Source organism: Ciconia boyciana, chromosome 9 (genome assembly GCF_034638445.1).
Source record: "Ciconia boyciana chromosome 9, ASM3463844v1, whole genome shotgun sequence".
Classification (NCBI taxonomy): Eukaryota; Metazoa; Chordata; class Aves; order Ciconiiformes; family Ciconiidae; genus Ciconia; species Ciconia boyciana.
The window spans coordinates 8,483,015-8,499,026 of record NC_132942.1 but is presented as its reverse complement, the minus strand read 5'-3'; the positions used below and the strand labels follow the sequence as shown (position 1 = coordinate 8,499,026).

The window sequence follows — 16,012 nt, the reverse complement described above, 5'->3', positions numbered from 1 at the left end:
TAGAAATCTATTTTTAAACAAAGTTTAGAGGTGGGTTTTTTTTTTTTTCCTTAATTATTTGCACTGTTCCTTGGTTCTAGCTGCCTGCGCGTAAGCCAGATGTGTTCTGGGCCACATGGCTTTGGGGAGTTCCTAGGGAGTTTTCATTATTAACATTTTTAACACTTCAGTTTTCACAGGCCATGCTTTGGCCTCTTTCAGCAGCATTCTATAGAAATACCAGCAAGATCACTATAACTACATATCATAGGAACTAAAACCACTATTTTTCTGAGATTCAGAAGACCTGGGATAGGGGATGAAACCCCATGGAAAGTCAGCTAGACCTCAGCTTTAGAAACACTCTCCCTGCACATGCAACAAAGGCCTCACTTCCCCCGAGCAGTTTTTCTTCATGTGAGAGGTCGGTACAGCTCTGAATTAAGGGCTGTCACATCCTCATCTCTGCTCCACAAACTAATGTCTGCAAACACAAAGCAAGTTTCCCCGTCACGGGACAGGGAAGCAGAGCTGGGAGCTGATGTGCTACATGGCAGAAGCCCTGGTACGTCTCTTCCTCCTGCTGAGCCTCATCCCGCTCCCCGCTCACCAAAAGGAGGCACAAACCAAACCAACAAGCTCTGTACAATAATAAACTACGGAAAGAGACTTTCCAGGGAACAAAAACTCGTGGCTGTCCTGTGTGGAGATCAGCAAAACCCTGTAAGAAAGGACTCAACAAAAAGCACCCATACCTTTATGCACATCCATAAATATCTACACAACCGATCTCAAGACATGCTGCAAATTTTCTCCAAGAACTTTTTAAGTCTCAAGCCTGTCTGGGGGCCTGGGACAAAATGACACCTGCCTCTCACCATTGCTAGACCCATGTCCTAAGCAAGTCCTCTGAGGAGAGGACACGCAGGGCTGACCTGCGCTGCACTTGCCTGCTGCCAGCCCAGCTCCACCCACAGAAGCCAACTGTCTTCCCCCACCGTCCTCCAGTCCCTACAACCACACAGGGATGAACCCAGCCCCTTCATCCACCCACAGCCCCCTGGGGAGGGTGAGTCAGCAGAACAGAAAACCCAGGCTGCATTGTCTTTTGAAGTTTTTATTTTTATACATTTTTTTTGTATTAAAAAGGAAAAAGCATAATTACCACAAATTACAAAGGACTAAAGCATTACTAGAATAATGAATCACATCAGCCTAGAAAGCAGATACTCTGAATAATATTAATGTTATAATACAAGCTCTCATTCAAGTATTTTACATTTTTCTCTTTTCCTTTTATATGTGATGATGATCCTAGCACATGGGTCAAAGATTATGTACTATCGACAGAAGATGGATCATGTACAGCGGGCCATATTAACAAGATTTTCCTCCCAAGTGATACATGGTCTGTGATGAGTCATTTTAAGTTTGTCTCTACGATAAATGCAGCTGAAGAAGGTTGCACACACTTTCTAGTTTTGGGAAACAGAAGGCTGAGGTTGGGACACACAGGGTTTGAGAAGGGCCAGCACATCGAACCACCAGCCCTCTTGCTCCAGGCGAGCGAGCAGAGGGCCACCCTCGCCGGGGTGCAGCTCAGCAGGGGTTTCTGAGCCACAGATCCAAAGGTTTCCAACCCCAACGGGACCGGGACAGGCTGGGAGAGGAGGAGGGGGAGCGGGGCTGCACCAGGGAGGCTCGAGGGACCAAGTGGTGCCAAGCACCCCCCTCCGCAAGGGACACCACCGGCACGAGCCAGCCCCCGTGCAGGGCTGACAGCTGGAGAGCGAGCCGCAGGGGGACAGCGCGGGGACCCCGGGGTTGACCCGAGCATGCTCCTGCACGCCGCAGGGGGCTGGCTGGCACCCAGGGCGCTCCCCGCTCCTCTGGAGCTTCCCACCAAAGGGATGTGCTTGTCACAGATACATCGGTCCTATGTTCAAGTGTCTGCAGAAAGTGAAACTGTAAACTACTCATTGAAACGCTGCCCTCCAGCCACCCGCTCCACGCCACCGAGATGAACATTTTATTTAAAGGAAAAAAAAAAAGTCATTCATCTATTACCTGTATTGGAAACCTTTAAAAAAAACAAAGTCAGTGAGGCATTTAACATCAAGTGTAGCAACCCTCTCAAAAAGAGCCTAACATCCATTTCAAAACAGTGACAAAGTGACATAACCAGTCTCAGAGGAGACAGGAGAAAATAAGCATTGCAAACACAGCTTGCTACATTTACAGTTTTCCTTTTTTTTTTTTTTCCCCGTTTGATAAAATAACTGGAAAGGCATTAACAGCTAGAAGGCCCCCTCTGCACTGCCATGCTGAACGTGTACAGACACATGGCAGGATACTGAGGTTAACACATCATTTTGTTACAGTACAGTCAACCAGTCCCAAGCAAGACGAGCAGTTGCCGAAACTCAAGGGACCCCCAGGGCTACAGTGACAAGCCGCCATCGGGGTGTGAGGGGGGCAGCAGGAAGAGGGACAGACAGGCGAACAGAGCAGCAGCATTATTACTTTAATTCTCCTTTTTTTCCCCCTAAATGAGCATAGCAAAGCAACAAAGCCTCCTCCAAAACACACCTTCCACCTCCACTCCTGACCCCACGCCAAAGCTCTGTACCCGTTACAACCGCCTGCCATCCCCAAGACAGGCTGACACACACTGGACCTCGGCAAGGAGCCCCGGCTGTAGCAGCCTGGGACCTCCCGAGAGGAGGGGCGAGATGGGGAGCGCTCCCCCTGCTCTGCCTGCAGGCCCGACAGCCTCCACCAGCCTTTCTGAAAGCAGCCGGGGCTCCCTCCGGCTGTGCTGGTGGCTGGGTGCCAGCACCGCGCAGCCCTCACGAGCTGCGGGATGGGTCAGCGTTCACAGGAGTATGCATACCCGATCACTCAGACCCCTAAAATTAAAAAAAAAAAAAAAAAAGCACAAAACATGATCTTGGTGAAGCATCCAAGCTAAAAGCAAGGCCAAACTCCCTCCTCAGCAGGAGGGCAAGAGCTTCCTCAAAAAGCAGAACCCTCTTTGGACAGCAGTCCCTTATCCAGCGGTGGAGCGAGCTGTGTGCGATGCCTTCTGTATGCAGCAAGAGGGAAAGTGCCTCTGCAGACCCATCCCCTGTGCAAGCTGTAAGACAAGGGAAAGCCTTGCTGCGGTCAGCCCTTCCTTGCCTGGCACTGACCACATGCGCTGCAGCCCCGGCCTCACCATGGCCACCGCGCAGCACAAGGGTGCAGGATGCTGCCCTGTCACCAGAGCACGGCGGAGCTGCCTGCCCTCTGCCACCACCCACACCGCGACCAGCGGGCATCTGCCCTGCAGAGAGCAGAAGCGACCGGCCCCACGTTCCCTCAGCCTGGAGGAAGACGGGCAGGAGCAAGCAACAGCTGCCTTAGGCTGTCACGTCCGTCTTTCCTTTGCTCCCTGGCTACACTGCTGACAGACAGACAGCAAAACAAGGCACACAGTCCGCAAATCTGGAGGGCGGCAGGACCGCTGGGACTGCTCTTCTGACCCACCTTCCCCTGGGAAACAGGGGGGTTTCACGCAGGGCCCTCAGCCACACTGATGTGACAAACCACTGACTCAGCAGAGGGGGGAAACACTCTTCCGTGCCAAGACTAGAGCCTCAGCCTTAGAAATTAAAAAATAATTTAAAATCAATTCAGATTTTGGGAAATTCTCTGGGAAATTTCTTACTTCTTCTACCACCCAAGCAATGACACAGTCTGCTCTACAAGCAACAACTCCACAGCAGGAGCTCATTCCTCCTCATTTCCTATTTCATTTGTTGCTAAAATGCAGACAATTGGCTTCAAACGAGAACATGCACCAACGAGAGGAGCACAGGGACACAGCAGCAAGGACCACCCGCGGCACGTCCAGACCCGCTTCCACTTGCAAACAACCAGCAACGCATCTCCAGTGTCCTTGATTGACCCCCATCTCCAGCCTTCGAGGCTCCTCCAAATCATGGGCAAACCTGGCTGTATCCATAACCTCAGAGATCTGACTCCGGCTCACGAGAGAGGGGAAATCCAGAAATAACAGTCACAGCCACAGCACTGTACAAGTGTTACTTGCCCGTCTTGCCCAGTTACCACCCTGCAACCCCAGAGCACTGCTGCTGTAACAGAGCAAGCCACAGGCTCAGACAGGTTGGCATGCTGAAATCGGGCTTGTGAGCGGTACCAAAGCTGCAGGGTGACGTGGCAGGGGCGAACAGACCAGGGCAGGATCACACCACCAGAAAATGGCGAAGTAGCAGCTACCCAGCCTCACTCAAACCCAGCTGTGCTTTCAGTTCTAGCAGCAGTTCACGAAGCTGCTCCACACGGACCAGCCCACCTCCCCCCCACCCCCCACTAAAGCAGCATCTTCAACGCAGTGTCAGTTTGGCAAGGTGATAACTGCAGCCAGGGCCCCGGAGGCATCCACAGCCACTGCCCGATCGACAACTTGCCCAAGATCACCCTCTTGATCTCCGCTCTCAGCTCCTGGCTGCTCTCATCCACCAGCCCCCGCAGCCATACAGGGACAGCCCTGGAGAGATGACTCCTCCTCCCAGCTACGAGGCACAGCTCTGGATCAACTGGGTACTTTGGGAAAATGCTGTTCGTTACCAGCTTGTGATTTTGCAGAGAGGGTAACGCAATTAGCTGCATCTTTGAGTAGCCCATTGCGGTGCCCGCTCCACACCATGCACAGGAGCACGCTTTGCAGCTCACGAGGATGGAGTGCCAGAGTCACAACCAAGCCAACTGCAAAGCAGGTATCCCAACCCAGGAGAGGGAGCACAGCAGCAGCAAGGCAAGTGGCTCTGGCTGAAAAGGAGCTTCTTCCCTTACAGTGGGAGCATGACTTTCCAGTGCTGCTTCTGGGCCTCAGGAGCAGATCTCGCCCCTCTGACACACACCCCCTGCGAGGGAATGCAGTTCACGAGCCTGGGGAGGGTTTGCCTGCCAAAGCCCAGCCGGTGCTGGGTAGAGGAACCAAGTAAATGCCACAGCAGCTCTGCAGCCATCCCCTTGCCTCAGCCAAGCAAGGAGCGGCACGGTGTTATCTCAGCCCTCGGAGACGCACGACGACGCTGCCCTGAGCGGAAGACTCCACGCAGCCCCCGCTAAGACATGATGCACAAGGAAACCCAGGCGAGAGCCCTCCTTTGCTGGGCAGGTCTCCTGCTCGCACCCAGCACAAGTCCCACCAGCAGCACTGGGCCAGTGACAGCTGCAAGAGACGGGTTCCCTGGGGCTGTGTCACTCCCTTGCCAGGCTACAGCATTAAGCGGCACCAGGGACACGCCAGCCCTCCCACTTGCTCACAGCAAGGACCAGTCCCTCCAGCTGCTGTGACAGATCTCCCCGCTCACCCCCCGACTATGCTGGAGGCACAGAGCAGACCGAACTCCCACCCCAGCCTGCCCGGAGAGGGCATGGGGGGTCCGAGCGAGGCCACAAGCACGTACAGTTGCTGTCGCAGGGAGGATGCTACAATGGTATATACACAACGTAGCTGCTTCAACTACTTCGTAAGCACAAGTCTTGGATTTGACTGCCCTCGGCACCTTCCCCCACAAGAATCAGGGGTCTCCGCGATGTGGGGAGGCATCCAAGTGAGCTGCAGGGTCAGAGGAAAGGCCGCGGGGAAGATCAGCTCGGCAGCAATGCCATGAGGAGTCTCTGGGCCGGGGGGCCGAGAGCCCAGTGTGCCCCAGGGTGCAAGAAGCCAGTGAGCCTTCCCCGCCTAGCTCCACCATAAGGCAACTTTTTTTTTGTTTTTGTTTTTTTTTGTGGGTTTTTTGTTTTTTTTTTTCTTTTTCTTCAATAATATTTCCAAGGAAGAAAGCAAAGGGAGATGTGTCTTTTTAAAGAGTTTTTTTTGTTGTTGTTGTTTTAGAGGGGTTTGTGGGGTTTTTTGTTGTTGTTGTTTCATTTTTCCAAGGGAAAAGGAAGAGAAAACCTCCTTCGGCAAAGTCCTGTCTTTGTATGCGATGGGTGTTCCTGGGGCAGTGGGTGCACCGTCCACGCAGGCTTGAGTCCAGGTGCCTGCCGGCCTCCCACCAGCCATCCTCGCAAGAAGGGGTCAGAACAAGCCTATCCTTGGCAAAGGTCCTTTGGTTGACTTCCAAATTGTCCGTGATGGAAGGAAGAGGCAGGTGGAGGGAGAGCCAGACCCCCGGGAAGATTGGAGGTGAAGACGCTGGGGAGGAGGGACCAGGAGGATGAACAGGGCGATGCTCCTGTCGCAACGGTCAGTGGGTGTCGGAGAGGCACCGCCGTACGTGGAATGGGAGACATCAGCCAGGTCACGGAGATCAGAGGCTCCGCAGCATCACGACATGCTGCGGCTTCGGTCCCCCATCGGGGAACCTCGCTCCTCCAAGCTTCCTGAGCAGGCTGCCCTGCGGTCTGAGGGGAGGGACACACGGGGGAGTCGTTGGGGCCGCACAGAGCAGACTTGTTTTGGTAAATCCAGACAAAACTTCTAGCAATAATTTAAAACTTGATATATATATATATAATAATAAAAAAATCTCCCCTTTCCAACCCAGCCAGAACTTTTTTTTTTTTTTTGAAGAGACACTAAGACATGAGTGTGTGCACAGGAGAGGAGGGAAGGGAAAGCAAAGGGTGGGTCTGCTGTGAGCAGGTCTGGCTCTGGTCAGGGTTGTAATAGCAAAATGGTGTTTTAGATGCAGATCGTCTTTGCTTTCCAGCCACAAGAGAAAAAAAATCGTGTGCGTTGAAGTTTCTCCCAAGCAGCCTATTCCTGGGCACCCACCTTCCAGCTCCCTTCCTGTCCCACCCCCTCACGTCTCCCCTTCTCTGAGCCAGTCTCCCACCAACCCACCCCACCCCGTTCCCTGGCAGGAAGCAGACGCTGCAGCCTCTCTACTTCCCCACTGTCTGCGATTCTGCAGCTGACGGGGTGGGAGATTGCTGGCTCAGGTTTTTGGCATCCTCTTGTGCAGGCTGGCTGGGTGAGGCGTGGGCTTGGCTGGATGGGCACTGGCTGACCGTTTTGCTGGAAGACTGGGATGGGTAGCGCTTCCTGCCATCTCCCCCTGACGTCGTAGGGTATCTCTTGTGTCCACCTTCCTCCCCCATGGGTGGCTGGAAGAGAAGCACCCCAGTATCAGCACAGCCTCCTCCAAATGCAGATGCCCTCCCTCCCCCTGGATCAGAGAACAGCCAGCCTTCCTGCAAACCTCTAGTTGCAACCTCTCTCCCTGACCCACAAGGAACCTGTCCCAAGCACACAGCTGCCCTCCTCTCCAAATCTACTGCTGTCAGATTTGCTGACAGAAAGACAGACTGACTTCCAACCAAGCACAAGGGTGACAACTTGGGCTTGGGCACCTCCTTCCCACACAGGGGCACAGTCCAGAAGTCTGGGAGCCAAAGCTCCACATAACGCTGGCTCCACTCAAGCCATGAAGACTCAATTTCCTCCTCCCTGCTCAGCTCATCAGGGAAGATGGGCTCATCCAATTCCCCACAGAGCTGCTCTGAAGTGCATTTCCAATATTCAAACCCTGCAGCTTGTTCCTGGCCCAGCTGCAATGATAGGGCATGACACTAGGTGTCACTGACTTCCCCTGCCTGGCGCTGCTTGGGGACCAGTCCCCAAAATCCTCCTTGGAGGGGGCTGAGGCGTGTTTGCAGGGGCCATCAGTGTGGTGCAGGCATTGTGTCTACTCACATCCACTCGGAAGTCCTCGAGGCGCTTGAACTTGCTGAGGTATTCTTGCAGTTTGCTGTTAATGTCCAGATTTTTGGCTTTGGAATATTTTAAGAAGGCCCAGAACTTTTCCAGCCCATAGAGCTGTCCTGGAGGGGAAGAAAACCAAACCAGACATCAGAACCCCTTCCTCCAGGCTTCCCCCCCGGTCGCCCCACAGACCCTCCTGTCCCACTGGTGGGCACAACTGAGGCAAGATGGAGAACCTGGAGGGAAGCAACCTACATCAGCACTGGGCAGGCCTCCTAACAGGGGATGTCCCCAGGCTCGGCTGACGTGGTGGTGACAAGATTCAACCACTGCAGGGCCTTGAGAAAGCCTAGAGGAACTGGTACCTCTAAAGAAATGTTTTGGGAGAGCTACAGCCTCCCACTGCCCCCCTCCATCCCCTCAGCAGTCTTCAGGCCGGTGAGCATCCACTCAACCCTCTCCCGTGAAATGAGCAATAGGACGTCCAGCTGATCCCAGTCACACATGTTAATGTACAGCATTACATGGCTTCCCCAATGTCACGAGAAGAGGCCCAGGAGCAGCCATGCAGCTAGGCTACATTGCTGCCAGCCCCAGAGGAGGCCAAAGGAGGCACCTACCAGCTTCATAATCCTTGATGGTCTCTTCTTGAAAGTCCTTAAATATGTCTGGCCGGAATTTCTTCTCCAGCCCGTAACTGTAGTATCTGAAAAGGCACTCCAGACCGTACCTGGGAACAGAGTAGCACATGGTGCTCAGACACCGCTGCATGCAACATCTGGGCAGACAGGCTCTTGAGGCAAGAGCCCTGCTGCGTACCAGCAGCAGGAGGCAACTGAGGGTGGCCCCAATCCTACCTTTGAGGAAGGCAGAGATGCTGCCTTTGTTTTGCTGTGAGCCCTGCAAAAGGCCGAATCCTTCTCCCCTCACTCCCCTCCCAGGAAAGGCCACTCTGCCCCTCTCCTCTCCTACCTGTATCCCTCCTTCCCATCTTCCACAGCCAGTTGCTTGAACTCCTCGTACATTTTCTTGTTGAAGTGATCTCGGAGAAAGAAGGACCAGAACCGGAAGAGCGTGTTCATCTCCTGGGACTGACCAATGCCCAGTCGTTTCCGCTCTGTTTCAGGAATAGGGGATGATTACAAGGCAGATCCTCTCCCAGGGAGCCAGCTCTGCACAGGGGCTCATGTACAAGAGGGCCCTATGGCACTGTGACTACACCCAGTCCCAGTGCTGGACACCCTGAGCCACAGCTTACGCTCGCCACAGACTGTGGGGAAACATCAGCTACCAGCAAGGCTGTCCTGTAGGACCCTGCTTATTTCCCTGCTCATCTCCATGGGCGTACTCTGCAGCCGTACCCTGCCCCCCGACGCAGCGGAGCACAGACATCCTGCCCCATGCCCTGCGGTGCAAGCATCCCTACCGTTAAGGCAGCGCCGACGGTACTTGTGGTAGACGTGTTGCGTGAAGCCATTCTCCTTGAGCAGCTCATGCGAAGGATGCTGAAACTTGGGCAGGGACTGCGGGGTGCAGCCATAGCTTCCAACGGCCGGGGTCCCCTCCGAGGGGCTGGAGCTGAGCACAAGAGACTCCCATCAACCCCCTTCCTTGGCATCACCCAGCTGGTAGTGGACTGGGGTCACGCTCCACCCCACAGCACTTGTCTCTTGGTCCCACCAGCTCCCTGTGACTGTCTACTCTGGGTTTGGGACCTGAACCATGAGGTATCCAACTAGGAAGGGAACCGATGTTTCCAACAGTCTCATCTTGTTACTCCAAGGCTTCAGACTTTCCTCAGCTCCTTCCAGGAGGAACAAGTTGGATCCCAGTCCTTTCTGCAGCCACTTAACATGAGACCTCCCCTGCAAGACCAGATGCTGCCTTTCCTCTTCCTTCCCACACTCACTCCCCTTTCCCATTTCTGGCTCCTCCGTGACCCCACATGCCCATCTTCGGTACCTGATGGAAGCAGTTCGGGGCCTGTGCTCCCGAGAGTCCATCACCCAGCCCACGTGGCACTCCATCGGGGGGTTCGAACTGTGCCTCGTCTTCCTCTTCCGCGGAGTCTGCAAGACATGGTATATCAGGGACGTGTCCCCTTCCTCCCCAGGCCCCACTGGGAAACCCCAGCTCCCGCCCCGTACCCCAGCCCTGGTCCCACCTTGGCATCTATCGTCCTGCCCTCTTTCACCACCGGGTAGAACCGGGGCGTCTGCGTTGGGTCCTTCAGCTGAGGCGTGCGAGGGGTCCGGGGCGTCCTGGCATTGCGGTAGTTGGGCGATTCTGGTACAGTCGTAGGCAAAGACCGGGCAATGGTTGAAGGCTCAGGGACTCCAAACAACTTGTTAGCCAAAGCATCTGTAGGTACTGCAGACAGAACCCCCCACGCTGGGTTAAGCTGAGCTCTGAGCACAAGAGGACCACTACAGCCAAGGGACACCCATCTGGCAGATGGGAAGCAGCAGGAGCAGGAACACAGGGACACTTCCCAGCCCTCTGAGACAAGCAGCTTCAAATCCAGCCTGGCCAGACAGCCCAAAGCCTAGCAGCAGATCCAAGGACTGAGCTTCCAGAGATTCCACAAGGTATCTGCTTCCCAGTGGCTAACAGCAGTGACAAATCCCCCATCCCCAGAAGGACAGGACACCAGGCCCCACACACAGGCAAGTGAGGCCCAGTGGGCAGCTGCCTTCCAGGTACTCTGAGAGGGTCCAAAAGAAAAGTCACATTCAGGGAGCTACATCAAAGTCTGCCAAAGTTTCCTCACTCTGCTGGGACACCTCTGCTTTTGGGCCTCCTCTTCTGGAGCCCCAAAACATTTAGCTGGAGGAGTACTGCTCTGGGAAAGATAATCCCACATACCAGTGGCCCCAATTCCTTCTCCCCAGCTGCTACCCAACCTCCGAGGACCTCTCACTAGGAGGAATAGAGACAAATTCAGTCCCACCCACTTGTGTCCCTTATCTCTTACCTTGCTGGAACCTGGGGGGACCAGGAGGGACTTCCTGGTTTGGATCCACAGGGGGCTCTGGGGTCAGGGTGTCAAACTGCTCCCTGCTGATCATATTCACCTTCTTGAAGTTCTCCACTTCTTGCTGCATTAGAAGAGGAAGATGATGAAGCAACCAATTGCCCTCTTCTGCCCTCATCCCATCAACTCATTGTCACCACCGCTCTGCTTGTGCAACAGCCATGAGGCTGGGCAGCGAGTGCAGCCACGAGGCCTCGGAGCCCAGAAGGGAAACGTGCTGTGCAGAAGTAGGAAGGGGAGATGCAGCAGACAGAAAATGGAACCCTGCATGGGCCAGATCTGAGCCACTTGCCGCTGCTCCCAAGCTTTCAGGGATCCTACAAGGCAGCTCCACTAACCGTCACTTACTTCTTTCAGGCTTTCACCCACATGCATCAGCGCCGGTGCAGCACAGTTCAAGGCAAGCTTGGCCAGGACCCCATTGCCCCCGCTGCCTTCTTGCATCCCTAGAGCCTCCTCTCTGCATCCTCATTGCCACACCAGCAGTGGGGCACAACACTCCCATGTATCAGAAGGACCCATACCCCCAGCACACACTGTCCCTCTGTCACCTGCTCTCCTCACCCCCTCAGCTTCTGCCACCTCAAAGAGCAGCACTGCTTCAGCAATGTGCCAGATACCAGACGTGGGAACACTGAGCCCAGCTGGTAGCTCCAATGGGCCATCCTACCTTGCAGCCAAAATAACTTCAGTTGCTGAACGAGCCTAGGCAAGTCCCCGACTGTGAGAGTCACCAAGTTGGGACTCAAATGTTTCAAAGCAGCAGATGGACTTTCTATAAAAAGCCCAAGTCTATGCAAACTGGCAGCAAAGGAAGGGAGAGCACAGGCCAAGTACAGCCCAGCCATCAATGAACCCATCCCCAGTAAATGTGGTCTCCAAGGGACCGTGCCATGGAGCACTGGGCACTACGGACAGTGCAGAGACACCCAGTTCCCTCCACAGATCTGGCACTGCCTTCCAAGACCCTGGCAGACAGCAGAGCAATGGATCCCATGTTCCAGGTCACCTCATTACTGGCACTTTGTTTACCTGGCTGCAGCCTTATGCCACATTACAGAGCTGTGTTTATCCCCGACACAGCAGAGCATGACACTGGGAGCCAGGAATTCCAAGCCCTACAAGAGGACTAATCTCAGCTTAGCTCTACCCCATGAGTGGGCTGTAACCCACTGTACCGTCCTTTCCACCCCACACCACCAAGGCGGCCAAGTCTGCTGCACACGAAGCTCCCTATGAGGAGCCCCACACCCACATGGGCTCCCTTCCTTGGATCAGCTGCTCTCACCTTGATCTGTGAATACTCTGGCTCAAACTGCTCTGTCCACAGGTCCTGCTCATAGTAGTACAGCCCATCATTGATCACCTTGGCCAGCTCTGAGCTCATTTTAGCCCTAGATGTGTGGTTGCCAGTCCGGTCCCCACCAGGATGCCGGCGCAGGTAAGGAGGTGTCTGTGTCACGATGAGGATCTTGTTCACGTCCCGATCGTCGATCTCATAGTCCGAATCTTCATCTGACCAGTCAGTGAAGGTGTTCTTGCGGCCGTCCATCTGCTCCATTTCCTCATCAAAGAGGAAGTCTAGCTCCTCAGGTTCATCTTGGTCCTTCTGCTTCTGCGGTGTCTTTGTCTCCTCTGGTTTCTACAGGTAGGGGGCAAGAGTGCCACACGGTATAAAGACCACATAGCAGTACAAGCCTACTGCTTGAAGACCCTACTATTGCCTTGTGTTTTCTTACCACAGCCAGAAGCTGCCCATCTGGGGAGAACACCTTATTTACACCACTGAAGTGGCTCCAAGGGGTGTCAGATAGGGCCAGGAGAGACTAGGACACCACTCCCATGACCGACAGACCTTATTTGATCTGAATCCTGCCTACTTATGATTCAAGTCACCCAGACAACTGGGAGACCCCCACCCCAACAGCTCCTACATCACCACCTACCTTGGGCCTGGCTGGGGAGGGCCGAGGTCTCTTCTTCACTTCAATCCACGTCTCTGAATCCAGGTCTGGCAGACTTGCAGACAGGCCCTTGGGCATCGTCTTTAGGTTACTGACCTCCTCTGTTTTGGTGGGGACTGGGCTGGCGGGACGCGGAGAGCCAGGAGCAGACTCTAGAGCCAACAAGAGCCACAAGTGCTTTAGAGGGAGAGAGGGAGCCTGGGGGGTTGCGTATTTAAAGTACCTGACAGAAGAGGGAGTTATTTTAGCAGCATGGCACAGCTTGCAGGACTAGCTAGCAGCCAGTGGCCAAGGCTTACCCAGCACACTGCCCACAAATGCTGGGGGCAGGGAGGGGGGAAGTGTCCAGTTAAGGTGCCAGTGGTGGCCACAGAGCTCTGCAGGTGACAGTATCCCAGAGATACAGAGCCCTAAAGCAGATGGTGACTCTGTTGCTATCGGGGAAATCTTCTCAAGGCAGCCTGGAGCCAGTGGGAACAGATCTTCTCCTGCCAAAACTACTGCGACAGCACCAAGAAGATCCTCCACTTGGCCTCTCAGACCCAGCCCTGGGCTCCCGCCAGCCCCCATGGGATGGCGTGACAAGAGCAGGGGGCAAGGAGGAGCATGAAGGACAGCAGATTCTTCCCCAGCACTCAGTTGACAGCTCCATACCTGCTGCCCCATTTGTGCCCAATATCTCCTCATCCATTAAGGAACGGTTGGGTTCATGAGTGTCCTCTGCTTTGCCCAGCAGTGGTAGATTATTTCCAGGCACAGCCAATAGACTTCCAGCAGGACTGACCCTCCCTGAATCCCTTCAGCCCCCACAGAGGAGAAGCCACAGACTCAGTCTGTTTCATATCTCCCCATGCACAGAGGCAGCAGCACTCCGAGGGCCTGAGGACAGAGCCCATACCAGCTCCCACCAGCAAGCAGAAAGCAAACGGCAGAGCCCTGCCCTAGGGAACACTCCCGACTCTCAGGGTCTCAGCCCTACTGCAGTACCAACACTGCATCCCACACTTCCCTCCACATTCCCCCAGTGCTCACCTGTCTCTTTCTGGAAGCTTTGCCGGGGCACAAACTCAGGGCAGTTGATGAACTGTGAGAAGTCTGTTTGTGTGTAGTCTGCCATAGGAGGGCCAGGCAGAGCCCACTTTTCTGGCTGCTCTTTTCTCCTGATCTTCTCATCCACAATTTCCACCACCTTACTGTCCTTCAGAGCCTGGAACCAAGTGACACCTGGTTAACTTAGGGCCCTGCCTTGGCACGTTGAGTGGCTCAGCCCCAGCCCTTCCTCCTTAGGAGGACCAAGAGGAGGAGAGAGCAAGTCAAGGACAAGGGAAGGCTCCACTTGTATCTCACCCATAGCCCATCTAGAAAACAGGCCTCAGGCAGGGGTGGCAAGAAGCAGAAAAGTTAATCTTTCCCTCACCTTGATGATGAGGCTGATGTCGGTGGTCAGCGCCTGCACGCGGTGGAAGCTGGCGATCAGGGTGATGGGAAGGAAGCCATCTGAGTCCATCTTGCGACGCAGGAAGAAGTCTCGCTCCAGGTTGTCCACGCTGAAGTAATATTCTCTGTATGGACAACACATCAGTGAGAGGTAGCTCTAAGCCACCTTCCTCTGGGCACTCCTGAGGAAATAATTCCCCCACACACACACTTCTGCTACTGCAAGGCTGAAGAGAGACAGCCGGGGCAGCCCAGACTTGGGGCAAGCTAGTGCTGTAAGCTGCGTGGCACAGAGTCAACACACCTTGGCTCTAACCCTACTCAGAGGATTAGCTATGCAGTGTCTAGGGAGGGCATCTGTGAGTATGTCGCCACCAGTCAACACTCACACAAGGAGAAGAGGTGGTGCTTACATCTGCCGCTTGATGTAGTCCTTGAGCAGTTCCTGGTCCACGCTGTAGAGCTCGGCGCTGCTGATGTTGTCAAAGTAGTAAGTGATGTTGCTAGCGTACTTCTGGGTGCGGGAGCCATCCGAGCCCTCAAATTTCCGGTACCCATACTGGTAGTCGAAGTGCCCTGTGGGACACCAGTAATGGTCAGCACAAGAGCTCCTGGGATCTGCTAGACAGGCTGCGCTGCCAGATGGGGCCAGGATTCCCGCACAAATAGCTCCCTCTGCACTGTTCCCAGGGTCCCCATGGCAGCCCACAATGGGGCATCACTGACCCAGATCCCTCATCTCAGCCTTTGCCGCAGAAGGGATCCCAGTGAAGCCTCAACACACCAAGCCAAAAAGAGAGGCCAGGAGCCCTCTTACCCAGCAGCGACTGGGCAGCCCAGGTGGCACACGAAGGCCCTACAATGAAGCTGTATCAGGGTTAGCACAGACACTGCCCTGCTAAATGACAGTGCAGACACTCTTTCCCATCCAAGCAACGACTCCTGCTTGACTCTCAGCATGACATAAAGCCTATGCAGAGTATCAGCATGCTTCAACTCCTGCACACAGAGGTACTGTGAGGGGCAGAAAACAGGTGGAAGGGCTTGGCCTGACTAGCAGAAAGACATTTACCTTTATTAAAATACTAAGAAAAGTTGAGCTGCTTTTAATAAAAGCAAATTATTCATCATCTGGGATGACCCGTCACAATATTTCCCTGTATCCCTACAGCACTCTGCCCTCCCCAGCCTGCTTTGGAGCCCCAGGTCTCACACACACACAGAGCCCTGCATACTTCGACATGCCCTGTTCCCTCCCTGCTGTCACAAGACCACACATACAGTCATCACCTCCTCTGCCCCGGCCACGGCCCCTGCCACGGCCCCGGCCTCGGCCCCGGAAGGTCCCTCGCACAGCTCCTCCCTCACTCTTCACGCTGGAGGTTTCGTCGTGGTCCTGCCAGCTGCGCTCGTGCTTGTTGTCCGGGTGCCAGCCTGCAGCAGATGGGGAAGGAGAGGCAGGAGGAGGAGTGTTATGGGATGAAGGCACCCCCCTGGAGCAAGCCCACTACCCCCAGAGCCCTGTTGAACACAGTAAGCATCCCCACCACCCCATGCCATGCGTGGGCATCAGGTCTCGCTCTGTCCCACAGCCGGGGGGCAGGGAGAGCGGGTGCCCAGCCCGAGCCCCCACCTTTCAGCTCACTGCGGTTGTTGGAGGGGTGCCTGTGCTGCTCGTTTTGCCGGTTGTTCCGAGAGGCTGTTTTGTCCCTAGGCACCTCTGACTTCATGTCTATCTGCAAAGGGACCCACTTGTGTTTGTTGCCTGCAAAACGACAGGGTTTGGGTGTGACAAAGGTTCAGAGAGCATCTGCTTCCTCCCCCGCAGCCCCCTCTTGCCACAAAGCCCCCACGCATGGAGGAGAGAGCAGGGGG

The 16,012-nt window shown here is 54.7% G+C and overlaps 1 protein-coding gene across 2 annotated transcripts in view; it reads right to left on the bottom strand.

The window, feature by feature from the left end:
- Positions 1–1,088: 1,088 nt before the first annotated feature.
- LARP1 (La ribonucleoprotein 1, translational regulator) overlaps positions 1,089–16,012 on the bottom strand; it is a 49,243-nt gene continuing 34,319 nt past the window's right edge. Inside the window, exons 6-20 of one of the 2 annotated variants that reach the window (XM_072873641.1) lie at positions 15,771–15,902; positions 15,428–15,571; positions 14,551–14,713; positions 14,118–14,262; positions 13,733–13,907; positions 12,683–12,852; positions 12,025–12,378; positions 10,677–10,800; positions 9,867–10,072; positions 9,665–9,771; positions 9,129–9,280; positions 8,675–8,819; positions 8,323–8,432; positions 7,694–7,821; positions 1,089–7,104 (exon numbers count right to left, since the gene is read on the bottom strand). In XM_072873641.1, the coding sequence (XP_072729742.1) occupies positions 6,883–7,104; positions 7,694–7,821; positions 8,323–8,432; positions 8,675–8,819; positions 9,129–9,280; positions 9,665–9,771; positions 9,867–10,072; positions 10,677–10,800; positions 12,025–12,378; positions 12,683–12,852; positions 13,733–13,907; positions 14,118–14,262; positions 14,551–14,713; positions 15,428–15,571; positions 15,771–15,902 (2,477 nt within the window). In that variant the 3' untranslated portion in view covers positions 1,089–6,882. The remainder of the gene's footprint in view (positions 7,105–7,693; positions 7,822–8,322; positions 8,433–8,674; positions 8,820–9,128; positions 9,281–9,664; positions 9,772–9,866; positions 10,073–10,676; positions 10,801–12,024; positions 12,379–12,682; positions 12,853–13,732; positions 13,908–14,117; positions 14,263–14,550; positions 14,714–15,427; positions 15,572–15,770; positions 15,903–16,012) is intronic. The other variant, XM_072873642.1, reaches the window with a different exon arrangement.